General features: G+C 40.0%; 1 protein-coding gene across 3 annotated transcripts in view; it reads left to right on the forward strand.

The window, feature by feature from the left end:
• The window catches only part of si:ch211-130h14.4, a 121,683-nt gene that overhangs the window by 58,630 nt on the left and 44,575 nt on the right, over positions 1-18,478 (forward strand). For 2 of the 3 annotated variants that reach the window (XM_048601484.1, XM_048601485.1), the window contains exon 8: positions 7,832-7,927. In XM_048601484.1, coding sequence (XP_048457441.1) covers positions 7,832-7,927 — 96 coding nt within the window. Of the gene's footprint in view, positions 1-7,831; positions 7,928-12,646; positions 13,150-18,478 lie in introns of those variants that run through there. The other variant, XM_048601486.1, reaches the window with a different exon arrangement.

The raw sequence follows: 18,478 nt of genomic DNA on the forward strand, positions 1-18,478 counted from the left end.
GGAGAACTTTACAGTCCTCCTAACTGCAGTTACACTTTAGAACCACGTACACAGGAATAAATAAACAGGCCTTGTAAGAAAGATACTGCAATCTTAGAGGGGCAACTCTTCGAAGGCAGCTGGCAAACAGGCAGACATATGAACTGGGGTAGGCCAGTGGAGCGTGCTCAAAGAGCCAAATGGCCTGTTTCTGTTCCTAGGTCTTTTGTTCTCTCCAGATCTCCTGACTTCAGCCTTTCCTCTCATTCCTCTTGTTGACAATCTTAGATCTCTTCCGGCTCCCTCAGCCCCACCTTCTAGTGCTCCCAAATGTTGGCCTACCCCAGTTCATATGTCTGCCTGTTTGCCAGCTGCCTTCGAAGAGTTGCCCCTCTAAGATACAATGGGGAACTGTTGCTCATTTCAATGCCAAAACTGTAATTTTCAGATCAATTTTGGCTTGTCTCTCCTCCACTGGCCCACAGGTGTTGGGGCCATTATCCAGGCTTGGCCTCACAATGGGCTTCATTCTTTCCTCTTACTTGATAAGTTGTGAGAATGGGCTTCAGAGGATCTGACTTAAATGGAAGAGACAGTTTCCAGGATATGGGAGACCCAACCTTATAGAGTCATACAGCATGGAAACAGACCTTTCCATCCAACTCATCTGCACCGACTAGACATCCCAATGTGACCTCGTCCCATTTGCCAGCATTTGGCCCATATCTCTAGAAACCCTTCCTATTCATATACCCATCCAGATGCCTTTTAAATGTAATTCTACCCACCTCCACCACTTCTTCTGGCAGCTTGTTTCATACATGCACCAACCTCTGCATGAAAAGGCTACCCCTCAGGTCCTTTCTAAGTCTTTCCCCTCTCACCTTAAACTTATGCCCTCTAGTTTTAGACGCTCCCACCCAAGGAAAAAGAGCTTGGCTGTTTATGTTATCCATGCCCCTCATGATTTTATAAACCTCTATAAGGTCACCCCTCAGTCTCTGATGTTCCAGGGAAAAAAGTCCCAGCCTTAGACTCTCCCTATAGCTCAAAACTTCCAGTTCAGGCAACATCCTTGTAAATCTTTACTGCACGCTCAAAGTTTAACGCCCTATAGAAGGGCGACCAGAATTGAATGCAGTATTCCAAAAGTGGCCTTACCAATGTCTTGTATAAACAGAATAGGATACCCCAACTCCTACACTCAATGTACCGACCAATGAAGGCAAGCATGCCAAATGCCGCCTTCAATACAATGTCTACTTATGACTCCACTTTCAGGGAACTATGCACCTGCAACCCTAGGTCCCTTTGTTTGGCAGGGCCTTACTATTAAGTGTATAAGTCCTGCCCTGGTTTACCTCACCAAAACACAACTCCTCACATTTATCTAAACTAAACTCCATCTGCCTCTCCTCGGCCCATTGGTCCATCTGTTTAAGGACTTATTGCACATTGTACTCTTAGATAATCTTCTTCACTGTCCACTATACCATCAAATTTTGTGTTATCTGCAAACTTACTAACCAAAATTCCAATATTCGTATCCAAATCATTTATATAAATGATGAAAATCAGTGGACCCAACACCAATGCTTGTGAAATACCAATGGCCTCCAGTCCAAAAGACAACCCTTTATCATCACCCTTTGTCACCTATCTTCGAGCCAATTTAGTATCAATTGGCTAGCTCCCCCTGGATCGCAGGTGATCCAATCTTATTAACCAGCCTACCATGTGGACCCTTTTAAAATGCCTTGCTGAAGCCCAAACTTTATTTAGACACAAGATTCTCCAGATTCTACAAGGGAAGTGAAATAACTTTATCTTGATTATGATTTTTAAACCTTCTCACTCTTCAACTAGCAGGAAATGCACAATGACTTGCCCAATCAAGCCACGGAATCAGGCTCTAATAATGTCACCAATGTTCCATACAGCTACAACATGACATCCCACCTCCTATACTCGGTGCACTGACCAATGGAGGCAAGCGTGCCAAATGCCTTTTGCGTGTTTCTACCTGCGACTGCACTTTCAAGGAAATAGGCACCTGCACCCCTAGGCCTCTTTGTTCGGCGAGGAGTCGTTGATCTGTATCATTAATTGGGGAAGCCGCCAACTTCAGTCCCTTAGTTCATGCTCAGACAGCTGGTTAAAATGGCAGAATGAGATGCCACTGGGGAACTCATTCAATTTACTCTAGTAGGAAATATGTAAGGATTAAAATCCTAATTTAAATAATTGCCATGTTACTTTGTCTAATATTAAGAGATAGTAAATCAGTACAATCTCTTGTGCATATTCCAATCACCCTAGCTATTTTGGAATTGGCACTAAAAATATAGAGAACCCAAGCTACCACTAATTCTAGGCACTTGATATTTGCCTATGTTCAACATGGACAATGTTACTAAAAATTCCCCTAGATATGTGAACTTTATCATTTTACATTTGGAACAAATGAATTCAATTCATTCCATGAAGTATAAGTAATACTGTTATTGTAATACCTTTGTTACCACAGACCAGAGTGCACTCATAATAAGACAGAAACTGTAGCCTTATTTTGTCATAATCACCTTGCTAAATCACGACTGATTCTTTTTCAGTTTAATCTGGTTTGGTGTTAAGGACTGGATTTTAAAGTTCTAAAGAGCATGCTAATGATGTGATACTTCTCAGAGGAGTCTTTGAGCTGTGCAGCTAACACCCGATAACACTGCTCACTCCAGTGCTGGCACACTTTGGCTGGTGGGTGCAAAAATGTCTGCTGAAAGAGATCCTAAGTACAAGGTAATGGGCAGCGTTTACTCACAACTGTGTGGTACAGATAACATGAGAATACAAATCTAGTTTTAGCAGTATATGGGAAAACTAGAATATAAGGAGCTGGTGTTTAGAATTATTAGCTGTGAAAATTGTAGCTGTATTAATGCTCAAAAGATTCAAACATGGCAACATATTGCAGCAATGTGTATTGTTAAATGATTTGATTGGTGTTGGAGATCTTAAAGGGGAATAGGCTAAGTTTTTGTTTGCAATGATTACAGGACCTTTTCAAGAATTTTTTTATCTGATTGTTTTCCGTACGTCTGCAATTTATACTAATTTAAATATATATTTTGTGCACCTTTCTTTAACTTGAAATAAAATTAGTTCCTTGAATATGGTATTTCATGGTTTGGTGTAGTGCAAATTGAAAAGGTGCAGAGTCTTTTTTCCATTTACAGCAAGGATACTTGCAGCCCGTGTTTCATCAGTATGCTCTCTGCGGCTAGACTGAGGTGTTTAGTATGTGAGCTATAACAAGCTCATGCTTGCTATGGACCACATAATCAACCACACAATTCATCGAGCAGCACTTCTCAAATATGACATTGAGGATTTGAAATTCCTGGGTCTGCGAGGACAGAGATTTTCTTGAAAGTTTGGAGAAGGGGAAATGGAACAGCATTGAGGAGAAATGCAGTTTTAAAAATCTCCATCCCTCATCTTAACAATAATACATTTTGCTGGAAGTGGGAGCAGTTCTTCAAATGGCACCTTGCCTGATTGATGAATGATCAATTGCCACAGTGACTAGAGAAGTGTCACAGGATCAGTTCTGAAGCCAGTAGTGATTTACAATCTATATTAACGACTTGGAGCAGGAGAGAGACCAAGTCCCACCTGTTGCAGAGGTGAGTCATAACAAGTTGATTAAAAATATCTAGTCCAGGAGATAGAGAGAAATGTGTCTAAGTTAGTTGATGATTGAAAGATAGGGAATGTCTGTTGTGAGGAAGACACAATGAGGGTGTAAAGAGATATAGACAGGTTAAGTGAGTGGGCAACATTGCAGCAGATGATAAATAATGTGGAGATATGTGAGGTTATTCACTTTGGTTGTACGTTTGGAAAAGCCAAATTTCTAAAAGGCATGAAATGTTGATGTTCACAGAGACTTGGGTGTATTCATGTAAGGAAAAGAAATGGTGAGAATCAAGATACAGCAAGCATCTAAGAAAACAAAGGTAATATTGGCCTTTATTGCAAAGGGGATTGCGGTACAAGAATAAATAAACCTTCCTACAATCGGACGGTACTTTAGTGAAACCACTAACCTGGAGTACTGTGTGCAATTTTGATCTCCATATTTAAGGAAGAATATACGTGCATTAGAGGCACTACACCATAAATTTACTAGATTAATTCCAGCATCTGTATTTTCTGGAGTTTGGAAGAATGGGAGGTGATCTCATTGAAACATCCAAGATTGTGACCAGATGCAACAGCTACTTAGAGGGTAATTCACCTGTCTAGAAATTTAGAAAACAAAGAGCCATCGTTTCCAGACTACAGGTTGATCGTTTAGAACGGAGATGAGGAGAAATTACTTCATTTAAAAAGTTGTGAATCTTTAGAATTTTCTACCACCAGAGGTTTGTGAATACTCCATCATTGAATATATTTAAGACTGAAGGAGACCTATTTTTGATCTCTCAATAAATCAAATGATGTCAGGAATGCATGGAAAAGTGGAGTTGATACGCAAAATCAGCCATGAACATATTCTCAATCATCAGTGAAGTGACGGAAGGTGCCATCAACAGTGCTATCAAGTGACAATTTCTCAACAATAACCTGCTCATTGATGTCCAGTTTGGGTTTCACAAGCTCTACTCTGCAACTGCTTCATTACAGCCTTAGTCTGGACATGGGTAAAAGAGCTGAACCCCAGAGGGGAAGTGAAGTTATTGCCCTTGATATCAAGGAAGTCATTGGCCAAGTGTGGTATTTGGGAGCCTGAACAATATTGGAGCCAATGGGAATCAGGGGCAAAGTCTTTGCTGATTAGAGTCATAGCTAGCTTTACAAAAGTATCAAATCCAGTTTCTCTAAAAGATGCTCTTGTGTAACCAGTGAATGAATGAATGATATTCAATTCGACTTTGGCAGCATGTTTATATATGTATAATATTAATATAAAAAGTGGTCTTTATCTGAAACATCACAGTCCAAAATTCCCTTTTCCAATTTATATTTCAAGTAATGTATATGTGGTCCTCACACTAGCCAACCCAAAAAAAGGGCTGGGTACAGAAATGAGCTGTTTAAAAGGCCTGCTTTGGAGCTGTATGACTTCTTCCCAGTCATAATAAAAACAATAAGGTTATCTAGGCCTCACCAACCACCTCCTACACACTCCCCGGGCCTTTCCAACTACCCCTCATGATTCCTTATTCCCCTCACCCAACAACAAACCCCTCATGCCCCATCCATGTCAAGCTATGCCCCTTGCCAACTCCCAGCTTCACTTATTTTCTTATGCTAACCTATTAGCACTTCCACGTCCATCTACTCAATATATGATGTAATGAACTCTACAGTAACAACACAGTTATTTTAAAAAAAAGCTTTTCAAAAAAACAATATTCATTCATTACTTGCCCCACCCCCATGAACAGCCGATAAAAGTATCAAATAGCCGAAACAACAAGCATTTGAAGGCTTGTAATTTTGTGCAAATCAACATAATGCAACTGATAGCACAGGACAGTGAACGCAGGGTTCCAAACAAACAATGTTTCCCAGGGTTCTAGCTGTACCAGCACTCTAATAGATATCTGGGCTATTAGCCAAAAATGCATAAAAAAGTTCCACTGAGAATCTAGAAGTGTATTGTCCTGTTGAAACACTTGAGTTCCTAAGGAAAATGTTGCTTGGTTGATAGCTCTGGCTTTTTGATTTGTACAGTCAATTGCACAATGAGTACTTTTGCAAGGTTAAGCTGTTTAAGACCTCTCAGTTTCTACTATTGATACATTAAAGCATCTGAACTATTGACAATTTTATTGGTCTGAAGTAAAAGGAAATCTTTTTCATCAATAATTTGGAAACAATGCATGAATAACTATTTTTGTAAAAGAAATTTACATATAAGGTTAGTTGGTTCAAATAGGCTTTCATGGATAAACACGCCTGCAAATGCCATCAGTTAAAATTTTGGGTATGAAATGTCATTAGGGCTGGGTGGAGGATGTAGCTTGGTATGGAGTATGAGTGCCTTATGGGGTGAATGAGCACATAGTTGGCAAGGGGGGCATGAGGAATACCTTTTGTACATACCTTCAAAAAGATTCCATCATCCAGACCATTGCTCATGGCACCTTTTTGTGGTGCCATAAACGTCAAGTCCTTTTAAAAACTGACCGAACACATGAAAATTGTGGATGGCAATGATATGTCTATTTCTGCAATGGAGTCAGTGAGTCAGATGTTAAGGAATGGGGACGTCACCCAAACTAATCCCTACTCCCCACAAGGCCCTTGTGGAAACTAAAAACCCAGGGAATTAGGTCAAGTAGCCTGTAATTGGCACATGCCCTCCATTTTCAAAAGTCTCTTGACTGGGTGAAAATGCAAGCCTGATGTTGGTCATACAGTGTGGCCACTCAGATTGAGGGAGGAGAGAAGAGAGAGAGGGAGCAGCAGTATAGGAATGAGGCAAACATATTTATTTACTTAATTTATGCATATGAGTGGGAAGGAGCCTTCATGTTACACAAATTGGAAATGAGCCAAGTTTCAAATTCACTCAGCCAGAGTGTGAGAGGATCCCTTCAGCAATGTAGATTTATAGAATTCATTCTCCGATCTTGTATAGTGTGTCTGGAAATCGCAGTGCATTAAGGGTTACTTATTCTTAATGCCAAATTCAAAATAAACTTCATTACTAGGTGCCTGCATAAATTACTGTGGTAATGGTTTTGTTTACTGTGTGTGGAAGTTTAATTACAATGACCTGTGTTTTCTATATTTAGTTTGAATGGAAGGTAGCCACTAGTGAAAAGGTTATCTTCACTTTTAGACAACTCCACATAGTGCCCATTGCTACATCTAAAGGCTTATAATTTGACACAGCAGGGTTTAATGTTGAACAGGTATAGTAGATAATATCGTTCATGAAATGGACATGCGAAAATTCCTCTGCCACCCTCCCAGGGGCAGAGTTTTACATGCTAGGAGTGCACATTTATAAAATGTTTCAATGCAGATACTCCAAGAATCTTTGACACTGAATATTAAAATTTTCTGCCTTTTGAATGTTATGGCAGTATTGACTGTCATCACATTCTGGTATCATGGCATTGAATAGCGGTTCCTATTCAACTGTATGGGGCATCACAGTGGAACCTATTCCTGTTCTTACTCGATGTTTAATAACAAACACGTTTTTCACTGAAAACCACTGGATATCATTCAGGATTGGGAATCCTGGCTGAATCCTCACACCGTTAATCCAGGAAGATATTTTTCTAAACAACCTGTTCAGAGATATTATTGCACACCTCCTGGAGCAGGTGACACTTGTCTCAGGCGTTTGGCTCAGAGGTAGGGACATTACAACTGCACCATAAGAGCCATTAGTCCGAAAACACTGAGATTAATTATACAAACGAGTTAGTGCTAGTTATCTCAGCACTGATTAGGAATTGAATCTTCAAGCTTCTGTTTTATATGCCAAGTCCCACACCAGATAGTGCCTTCTTCGTCTAAAATGACACGAAAACTACATGCATCTTTATCAAAACCAAATGTACTGGAGAAGATCAAAATAATGTGTTTTATCATTTTTTCTTGTGCTGGTTATTTTCCTTCAGCACTTTTATGAAACAATGCACTCGTGTTATTTTAATCTTTTTTATGAACTTGAGTTTAGATGAGGGTATGAAACTTTCAAAGGGAGAAATGTAAGGTTCTGTGATTTATGACAGAGCAGCTCTCGAAGGAGGTAAGCAATTATCGCTGAAAGTTCTTTTCCCATCTATATTTTCATCACCATTTGTGTTCATTCATATCCTCACAGACTGGACTTCCAGGATTATCCACCTTCCAGCACATAAACCATCTTGTGAGCAAACAAAGCAAAGTGCAGGAAGAAACTGAGCAAATGTTTCCCAAGGTAGGTGCCAAACCCACAGACCCAGTGCTCCCTAGTTAGCAGTGTTTTTCAACTGCAGACACACCGCCCAGTGTTAGAATTAATACTACTTTTCCTCTCCAGCTAATTAATTGTTGTCACCTAAAGTGAGTAGGTGCTGGAAGCATTGCTTGCCTTGCTTTTTACAACTCACAGGAGGGAGATAGATGCTCATTGTGATGGGGGAAAACTAGCGTTAGTCATTCTTCTTGCAGTCAAGATATAAAGACCATTAACACGTTGAATTCTCAGCTGAAGTAATACATTTGCAAAACCCAAAGGCAAACAAAAGAAAATCTGTGGGAAGATGAAAAACCACCATTTCAGATTGTTGCTGGCAGCGTAGAACTACATAGGCATTCTAGGATGGATGAAGTTATTTGAAAATATTTTTTCACATGTGACTGTCAAAGTCAACTCACCCCACAGAAGAAAGATTATATTGGAGAGTTGGTAAACACAGCATAACTTGGCAGTCGGCAGAACTGCAAGAGGCATTACTCACTGGCCAGTTATAGTCTTTGGCAGTGACAGCTGAGAAGTTAGCATTTATAAGCTCCCCAATAAATAGATTTATGGAGGGTAAGGCCAGCATTCATTTGTTGAAAATTCAAAGAAGCCATTTGTTCGATACTATTACAATATAGAGCAAATTGTAAAGCAAAAGAAGGAGCTCGTCATGATTATTTTTCAGTTACAGACATCATGAATGCTCTTATTCAGAGAGCAAGTGTTCAATTGGCATGTAGGAGGCACAAACTTCAAGAGCAGGTTTGTTTCTTTAAAAAAATATTTTTAATCAGCCTGTTCAGATTTGCGGTCGCACACCTCTAGAGCAGGTGGCACTTGAACCCTGGACTCCATATGCAGTTCCTAGCCTGTTCTTCTGGGTCAAATGGTCAGAAGTGCTTACCATAATCAATGTGATTGTTTCATTAACACCAAACTATTTCAATTGCTGCTGGCATCTTTCTATCATGTTTCCACTGGATTTGCTCTTTTGCAAAGTCCATCTCTTTGAAATAGAATCAAAGGTGGCCAAGCTCTTAAACTGGAATCATTTTAGTACATGATCATTTTTATCGGATACGTATGCAGTGTCAACTTTTCTTAAACCTTTCATTTGAGTTTCTTATCCTCCAAAAATAGCATTTCATGGTTGAACTGATGGAGAATGTTTGGTCTGGAATAACAGGCCAGAGATTTGAGGCAGGATTTTCTGTTTGGGATCAGGACCTTCACATCTGGATCAAATGCAAGTCCCGACCCCACACTAAAGTGATTTTTGCAAAATGGTACAGTTGGTGATCACAGGAACAAAAATTGCTGGAAAAGCTCAGCAGGTCTGGCAGCATCTGTGGACAGAAATCAGAGTTGATATTTCAGGTCCAGTGACCCTTCCTCAGAACAGAGGACAGCTTTTCCAGCAATTTCAGCTTTCGTTTCTGACTTCCAGCATTTGCAGTTATTTTGGTTTTTATTTAGTGACCATAGTTCGTGAGTGTTGTCCAGTTAGGAACAGCGGGCAAGTTGTTGATATTAGGAGGCTCCTGGACTGAAGGAGTTGCAGCCTGATTCTTGAGGTGCCCCCTGAACACTTTTGAAATATTTGAAATTAAAAATGGCCACAGTTCCCTGACCACACTGTATCCCTCCGCAGGGTAGCCTGGGCTGCAGCTGGAGCTAGGTAGGTCTACAGTGACTATGGGAGGGGCCTGCAACTGATCCAGTCTGCTAGTTGGTCATCTGTAGGCAACCACTGTGTTCCTGATGTCACTGAGTTCCCATAGGAAGACTGGAAAATTCTACTTGGCTTCTGACAAACGTGGTGATTGTCCTTCCGATTGTGTTTGATCAGAGACAGCAAGGATTTTGTTTTAATATTGATAGGGATACATCAAAAGCAGGTGGACTGAAGCCGAGAGCATAGGTCCTGCTAAAAGGACTATAGCTAGCAGTTCACAGTAGTCTCAACCTCAACATATTTACAGGTCTCTACTTTCCTATTATTTCTGAAAAGACTGAGAGGAAACCCTGCACACAGACACATGAATATTCAATATTAAAATGACAAAGAGTGTAATCTCTCTTCACATATATTGCCATGACAGGAAGTCGTGGTTTGTTTGACAGCTGATATTAGTTTAATCCTCTGTCACAAACAGGACCAGTAACAAACCAGAGAGAGAGAGAAAGAAAGCCATCTGCAGCTCACAATCTGATGAAAACAACAAAAGCTGCAATAAATAGTTTGTGAAAAGATTCACTGGGGAGGCTCATTTTAAACTCCAGCCAATTTTCCTTATGTCTGTGTGGATGATTTTATAATGCAATATAGTGCAATTGATTTTACAGAAAGGTCACAAATATCATTGTCAACCCTCTTAGCATTCAACTTGTGATGTTGAATATTGCAGAAGCACATCAAATATCATTTACTATCTTGTGTTTGGTGCTTTTTCTAATTGTATTGGAACCCAAATATTCCACACCGTTAGCTCTTTAACCGTTAACTAACTCTTTAACTAAGTTCTGCAATGCATGGTGGAGCTCCCTTTTAAGTACTGATTGTTTCAAAGCTGTGTAAAGCAGGAATGCCTTCAAATCTAGCTCATTTGATCATTCTCTAAGCAATCTTGAAATGCACAGAGCAACTTAATTTAAACACTTTTGAGCTAATGGTAAAATTAACAGAGTCATTAAAGCAGCTTAAAGTAAAAGCTGACACCACCTTCTTCCTAGATGGCACAGGGCACTTTCCGAAAGTACATGTCTCACCTTCAAACAAGCTGCCATTGTTGAATGCTCAGTGGGAGGGCAGAGGGAGAACAGAAGACGTATCAAAAAATACTACCACTTTCCCATGATGATTCACTCTAATTTTATGGGCTGCGAGGAGGCAAGTTTTACACTAATCATTTAAAGAGCAACGAACAGCTGTTCGAAGATTGTTGGGGGGTGGGACGTGGAGGGGAAGACAGGAAAGTGATCTGCTGAGGAAGGAAAGATTGTGAAGATTCACTTTTATCTTTGATGTTTACAATAGGCTGAGTCTTTCTTATTTCCTTTCTGTAAGAACTGTCTCAGGTATTTTAACAACCTGACCACCCAATTACAGTAAGTCTTCACTTTAAGCTGCCCCAGTTAGCATCATTTTCTTGAAACAATATTTATTCTTTGGGGGACTTTTTTTTTATGATTTGCCTCACCATTTTTATTTTGACATTATTACATGCATTGGCAGCATGCAAATTGGACATTAGAATCGAGTTATACGTTGACATTGTAGATCAATGTACTGTCTAATCTAAGACCCTCTCTATTTTTGTTCTGGACTGGATAGGAGGCCAACACCTCTCGCTAGATGGTATTTCCTCACACTCTTCCAGTGCTGATTTGCTCTGAAGCAGTGGGGGGAGAGAATTGACCCTGGGATAATGGAATTCTGGTTGCTCTGCAATGAGAGCAGGAAAGGAGATATTTGTTGAGGATAAAGGATGGAAGGTATAATCAGTGGAGAGGATGAGCAGAATGGGTGAGGCTGCAGGTGATTGTTGACAGCTCTGGATAGTGTAGGCAATTGGTGTCGCTATTGCAGTTTCAGAGCTTAAACGGGGCACTTTATACTGGGGGCTAGGGACAGCATCGTCACTGGGGAAATCCAGGGCCTCCCCACTATATACTCCTGGGTTTTGAGTGACCATCTGACATGAAGTAGAACAGGAAAGAGGAAAGTCAGAAAAGGGAGACAAAAGCACACAATAACAATTCATCAAAAAGTACAACTACCCTCACATTTGCTGCTCTTTCTCATTTTCACTGTTGAAGTGTACCTCTCATGTTATTTGTTCATTATTATTGAATGGAATCTTTCAAGAAATCGATGGTCATTTTTGGTGAATTTCACAACAGGTTGCTCTCCATGAAGCCTAAAAGGTTTACTCTATACCTTTCCCAAAGTCCCGTCAATACCTGTGGCCCTAGGGCACTTTGCTTTTCATCTTACTTCACTTGTCCTAGCCGGAGATACTCACGATTACCAGGACATCCTGGGACCCTGGGTGCTAGAGCCATCTTTAAAGGGGAGTTGTACACCTGGTCCAAGTGCTGTCAGTCCGGAACTGCTCTGCACGGTTTGTTTTATTAGCCACAGACATGGCAGATCAGGGAAAATTGGCTTGCCTCTTTGCAGTCAGGGGCATGAATATTCTGGTGGTCGGGCAGTGCAGAGGAGGACTAATCTGTCTTTGTGTGTTCATGTACCCTCACGACTCTGTGAGGTTCCAGTCTTGTGTAGCGTGGTCAAGTCTGGTCGTGTTCTAACTCTACTTGCACTTTTATGCTCAGAGATGTGCAGCTCTGTAAGATCATTGTAAGATTGTCCAGGGTCCTGAAGCCTTTGCACGATATCCCTTTCCAAACACTTCTCCCATCTTTACAAACATTGATTAACAGTTATATACATTCTCAAAGCATCAAGAAAAATAAAATCCCGTTTACTTCACAACATGACCACTTTACAGTTTATCAAAATCCAAAGAAATTTTTCATCCCTATCAAATGTATAGGTTAACTTAACTTTCTGTTCCCCAGTTCTGGTTCTGTGATCTGTGAAGCCTTTCTCTTTGACTCACCCAACTGAAATTCTTACGCTCAGGTACTATATTCCTTAACTGTTATGAACAATTTCCTTTTATCTAGGAGAAAGTATCCTTACATCTGACTTCAGCCAGGTCTCCTTTTGAAGTGAATTCAGAAGCGTTTAACATTTTTTTAAAAAAAAAACTTGCTCATACTAGTGAAAACAAAAAATTTCCAGAAGTTTCCAAAACCTCATCAGTAAAGACAAAACTGTCTAGTCTTCCACCAACAAAGTCTTCATTGTGGCAAAAGAGCCACTTCTCAGAGATATGCTACAACCTGAAGAAAATACCAGGCAATAAATCATTCATGTATTGGAACAGAATCTTGAAGAACATGTCAATACTACACGGGAACAAGCGTCTTTACATAAAAAACAACAATGTTTGGATGGACTACTTCATTTCTTCCGAGGGGAAACCAACAACAGTATCCAACACTAATAATGGAGCAGAAGAAGTTTAACCACCTCTTAATTCTCATGCACTTACACCATTCCAAGTTTCTTCAGTCAGATCAAGTGAATCTCTGATTTAATGAAAACCAACAGAGAACAAGCAAAATCACCAACTTTATCTATATAATTTCCATATCTTGTCATTGACTTGTCTGATCTACCCCTCAAAACAGATCAAACCAGTCAAAGATCTGGGGAGGGGATAGGAGAGATAAAGAAAAATGTACAGAAAATGTTGTATAAAGTAATCTAGGTTTGTTCCTGTACTGTATGACTCTAAAGGAGTATGATTTTTATTTATTAATATCTTCTTTTAAGAGTTTCGTTTTCAAACTAGTGGCATGTGGGTGTTGGTCTATTTTTGTGAAGGGGTTTACTATTTAACTAGGACAGTCTTTTTGAAACCAGTATGTGTCGGATAGCAGGTGACTGACGGTCCCCTAGCAGGTTAATAGAAGTTCATTTATATCATGAGGTTTAAGATGGGAGCAGAGAACTAACTTATTCCATTAGTTTAGCAGAACCTAGGATGAGCTTGTAGGAGCAAATTACTGCAGATGCTGGAATACAAACTGAAAACGAAAAATGTTGGAGATCAGTGTGTCAGGCAGTATCCATGGACAAAAAGCAAGCTTACGTTTCGAGTCTAGATGACTCTTCATCAGAGTTAAAATGTTTTGGAGGGGACAGCATTTATGCAGTAGTGGGAGTTGGGGGGGTGTTGAAGTGCTAGTGGACAAAGGATGTTAATAGTTCAGATTAAGTGATCGGAATGTGAGAATGGCAGAACAATGGTACGTCTAACTGCCAGACTGGAAAGAACAGACAGTCTCGCTGGGGTGGGTGAATGTGAGATAGAGTGCCAGAGAATATAACAAGCAAGCTAAAAGAAAGGGAAGGAATGGATTCACAATTTGTTATTGAACTCAATATTGAGCCCAGAAAATTGTAGACTGCCTAGTTTGAAGATGAGATGTTACTTCCCCAGTTTATACTGTGATTCAATGGAGCATTGTAGCATGCCGAGGATAGAGAAGTGGGCATGTGAGCAAGATGCTGTGTTAAAACGACTGGTTACAGGAAGGTCAGAGTCATGCTTGCGCAGAGGTGTTCTGCGAAGCAGTCGCTCAGTCTGTGCTTAGTTTCTCCAATGTGGAGTAGGCCACATTGGGTGTAGCGAATACATAAGATTAGAGGAGGTACAGGTGAAATGCTACTTCACCTGGAAAGACTATTTAGGCCCTTGGATGGTGAGCAGGGAGGAGGTGAAGGGGCAGATGTTGCACCTTCTGCGGTTACAAGGGAAGCTGCCGTGGGAACGGGGGGTGGTGTTGGTAGTTGCGGAATGGACTGTTGTGTCCTGGAGGGAACGATCCCTGTGAAATGCAGACCGGGGGAATGAGGGGAAGATATGTTTGGTGATGGCATTCTGCTGGACTTGTCTAAAATGGTGGAGAATGATCCTTTGAATGCAGAGGCTGGTGGGTTGAAAAGTGAGAACAAGGAGGACCTGATCACGCTGTTGTGAGTGATGGGAAGGTACAAGGGCAGAAGCAAAGGTGATAGGTGGGATGCAGTTGAGGACCCTGTCAACCACAATGGGTGGGAAACCATGGTTATGGGAAAAGCAAGCCATGTTAGCAGCGCTGATTTTAGAAGGTGGCATCATCTGAACAGATACAATGTAGGCGAAGGAACTGGGAGAATGGGATGGAATTCTTGCAGGACGTGGGGTGGGAAGAGCTGTAGTCAAGGTAGCTATGGGAGTCAGTAACTTTGTAGTGGATGGCAGTGGCCAGTTTATTCCTGGAAATGAAGACAGAGAGGTCAAGGAAAGGAAGGGATGGATAATGTGAAAGTTATTAAGGAGTGAAATTGGAGGCAAAATGAACAAATACTGCCCTATTAGATTGTCTATGTTTTTGTGATGTATTGATGTTGTCACAGGCAGTATATTGTTCAGATGAGAGGTCCGTCTCTGGGCACATGGTTTATTGTGTTTTAAACAGTCAACGTGCTCTGTAGAATATTTGCATTAAGTGGGATCTTTGCTGCATAATACTTCTTGATCAGTTTTCCAGACTCTGTATCCAATGCCATTTGGACTACACATTTAGAAGTTAGATTGCCTTTTGACTGAAGGAATTCAATGACTGATGTTATAATCCCCGCTGCTGTTACTACTGGATAAGTCAGATTCCAGGATGAAATTTTGCCTGATAGATCATATTTTGTTTCTTCTAATTTAACGTAGTGGCCTTTCAGTGAAACATAAAGATGCACATTTAATTTTAATAATAAAATGGAAATTTATTACACAACAGGAAAAGAAAACAAACCAAGCTATCTACATCTATCACAGTTTGAAAGATTTCAAAATATCCAGAAAAATAAAACCAATTTACTTCACAATACTATCACTTTACAGTTTGTCAAAATCCAAAGCAATTTTCCTTGCCTATCAAATCTGTAAGTTAACGTAACTGCTTTTTTAAAGTTCTGGTCCTGTGATCTGTGAAGCCTTTCTCTTTGACTCCCATAACGCAGCTTCTTACATTAAGGTACTATATTTCTTAACTGTTCTGAACAAATTCCTTTTTCTGGGAGAAAGTACCTTTACATCTGACTTCAGCCATGTCTCCTTTGAACTGAACTCAGAAGCTTTAAATAAGTTTTTTTTTAAACTTGCTTCTGCTAAGCTAATGGCTTAGTTATTTCTCTTCTCCCATCTTTAACCTCACGATATAAATGAATTTCTATTAACCCTCTAGGAGACCTTCAGTCACCTGGTCTCTGACACATACTGGTTTCAAATCATGGTTTCAAAAAGACTGATCTAATTAAATATTAAACCTCTTCACAAAAGAATGATCAGCACCCACGTGCCACTAGATTGAAGTCCACACTCTTTTTAAAACAAAAATTAAACAGACCGTTCGGTCCAACTCGTCCATGCCAAACAGATATTCTAAACTGATCTAGTCCCATTTGCCAGCATTTAGCACATATCCAGCTAAACCCTTCCTATTCATATACCCATCCAGCTTCCTTTTGAATGTTGTAATTGTCTCCACCTCCGGCACTTCCTCTGGCAGCTTGTCCAATACACGCACCATTCTCTGCGAAAAGTTACCCTCAGGTCCCTTTTAAATGATTCACCCTAAACCTATGCCTTCTAGTTTTGAACTACCTTACCCCCGGAAAAAGACCTAGAGTATTCAACCTAACGATTCTCCTCATGATTTTATGAATCATCTCTAAGGTCACCCCTCAGCCCCAGGGAAAAAAGCCATAGCCCATTCAACCTCTCCCTATAGCTCAAACCCTCCAATCCCAGCAACATCGTTGTAAATCTTTTCTGAACCCTTTCAAGTTTAACAACATCTTTCCTGTAGCAGGGAGACCAGAATCGAATGCAGTATTTCAAAAATGGCCTAACCAATGTCCTGTACAGGCATGAAGAATCATTATGGAAATTCAAAGTATCCAAGCCCTAACAGTGAAGTTAGAGACAACATTGGTAGTTTGACGGTTCAAAGTTTTGTTTGAAAATTTAAGTTTTAGTGAATGAAATTGATAAAATACGAAAATATTCCGAATCTGATCGCATGGTCAAATTCAGTGGGGAATAGCTTAGGAACAGAAAAAAAGTTGGGGTGAATGAAATTGTGGCATACTTCTTTGATACTGTTCAAATGTCGTTGAATCTTATCCAGTGAAGCCATTTTTCAGAAAGATTCTATTCATTGATCTTTTGAAATTCTTTAGCCATCTTGGAAAAGGAATATCTTTATTGAACTCTATGAAGACGCCATCTTTAAAACAACAAAGATTTAACAACCTTAACCAAATGAATAATATGAAAAGGCAGTAAAATAGTGTACTACAAGGGGGAATCAAAATCCTAATATTCATAAAACCATAAGATGTAGTTGCAGAAGTAGACCATTCAGCACATCAAGTCTGCCCTGCCATTCAATGAGATCTTGACTGATCTGATAATATGCAAATCCACTTTCTTGCCTTTACTCCATAACCCTTGATTCTCTTACTGGTTAAAAACTCGGCCTTTAATATACTTAATGACTTAGTGCCAACTATTGTAAAGCCCTGTACTGCAAAGAATATCACAAATTCACTATCCTCTGAGAGAAGAATTTCCTCCTAATCTCTGTCTGAAGTGTATGATATAAAAGGGACGTAAGGGATAACTTTTTCGCGCATAGGGTGGTGCGTGTATGGAATGAGCTGCCAGAGGAAGTGGTGGAAGCTGGTACAATTACAACATTTAAAAGGCATCTGAATGGGTACATGAATAAGAAAGGTTTAGAGGGATATGGGCCAAGTGCTGGCAAATAGGACCAGATCAGTTTAGGATATCTGGTCGGCATGGACAAGTTGGACCGAAAGGTCTTTCCCCGTATTTTATTTTTCTCAATCGAGTTTATTTAAGCCTGTAGCTGAAGAATTATCTTAGCTTACTATTGTTAACTTTACGATCAATTAAATGGTTCAAAAATTTGTTGACCTATTGTTAGAAGTATTATCGGTATCTTCTTGGCATAGTTATTCAGGTGGAAACAATACCTTCCTGTTTATGTGCTTAATGGATTAAATTTGCTTTGGGTATGTACTAATCAGCCTCCTGTCACAGCTATTCACTTTGGATTTATCACTTTAGCTGTCAGAGGGATTTTACTGTTCCTACTGCGTCTTCAAATGTTTTTCTTCTCCTATTAGTAGGTATAAAAAGCTTTTTTGAGATCTACAGTGTTCTGGTGGTGTGTTTTGATGATTTTCTGTTCAGAGAGGTTTCCTCCACAGCAACAGTTCAGCTCTGTGTGGCTTTTCTGGCTGTTAGCTGGTCTTAAAGCTGTACCAACAATTTACCGAATTCTTCTCTTCTCCATCTCAGTCTGTTTCTCGATCTTCTTTGTTAACATGGTTTTTAGGCAGTAAATTGCACTACTGCCACCTTCATGTGGTTTGGTGAAACACGGAGTTTGGATTCAAGACAGACTGTTTAAGAAGTTGAAGTTAAGAACTGTCTCTGGGTTAGTTCAATGCAGCGTTATGTATTACACATCAGTACTAAATTCTGCTAAACATAATAATCATTGATATAGTAGGCTTTGATTTTACAGCTGTGTTGGGTAGAGACAAATTATCTTCTTCGTGCACTCACATCCACGTGCTTTTAGGACTCTCTGAAGTTCTTGTCTAGCGTATGTAGTCTAATTTAGTAGATTGCTTTAAGTCCAACCTACACTCTGCTATTAAGTCCAGTGATGTGCAGTTCTGTGACATCATCACAATGTTGCTCCAGGACTCTAAAGACCTTTCATTACAATAATACCACCCATTGTTTATTTCAGATATGTTGGCTAAGTGTAAAAGTTGGCCACTGAGTTGACAGAAATGCCTACTTTCAAACA

Source organism: Rhincodon typus, chromosome 9, assembly GCF_021869965.1.
Source record: "Rhincodon typus isolate 14 chromosome 9, sRhiTyp1.1, whole genome shotgun sequence".
NCBI classification, from domain to species: Eukaryota; Metazoa; Chordata; class Chondrichthyes; order Orectolobiformes; family Rhincodontidae; genus Rhincodon; species Rhincodon typus.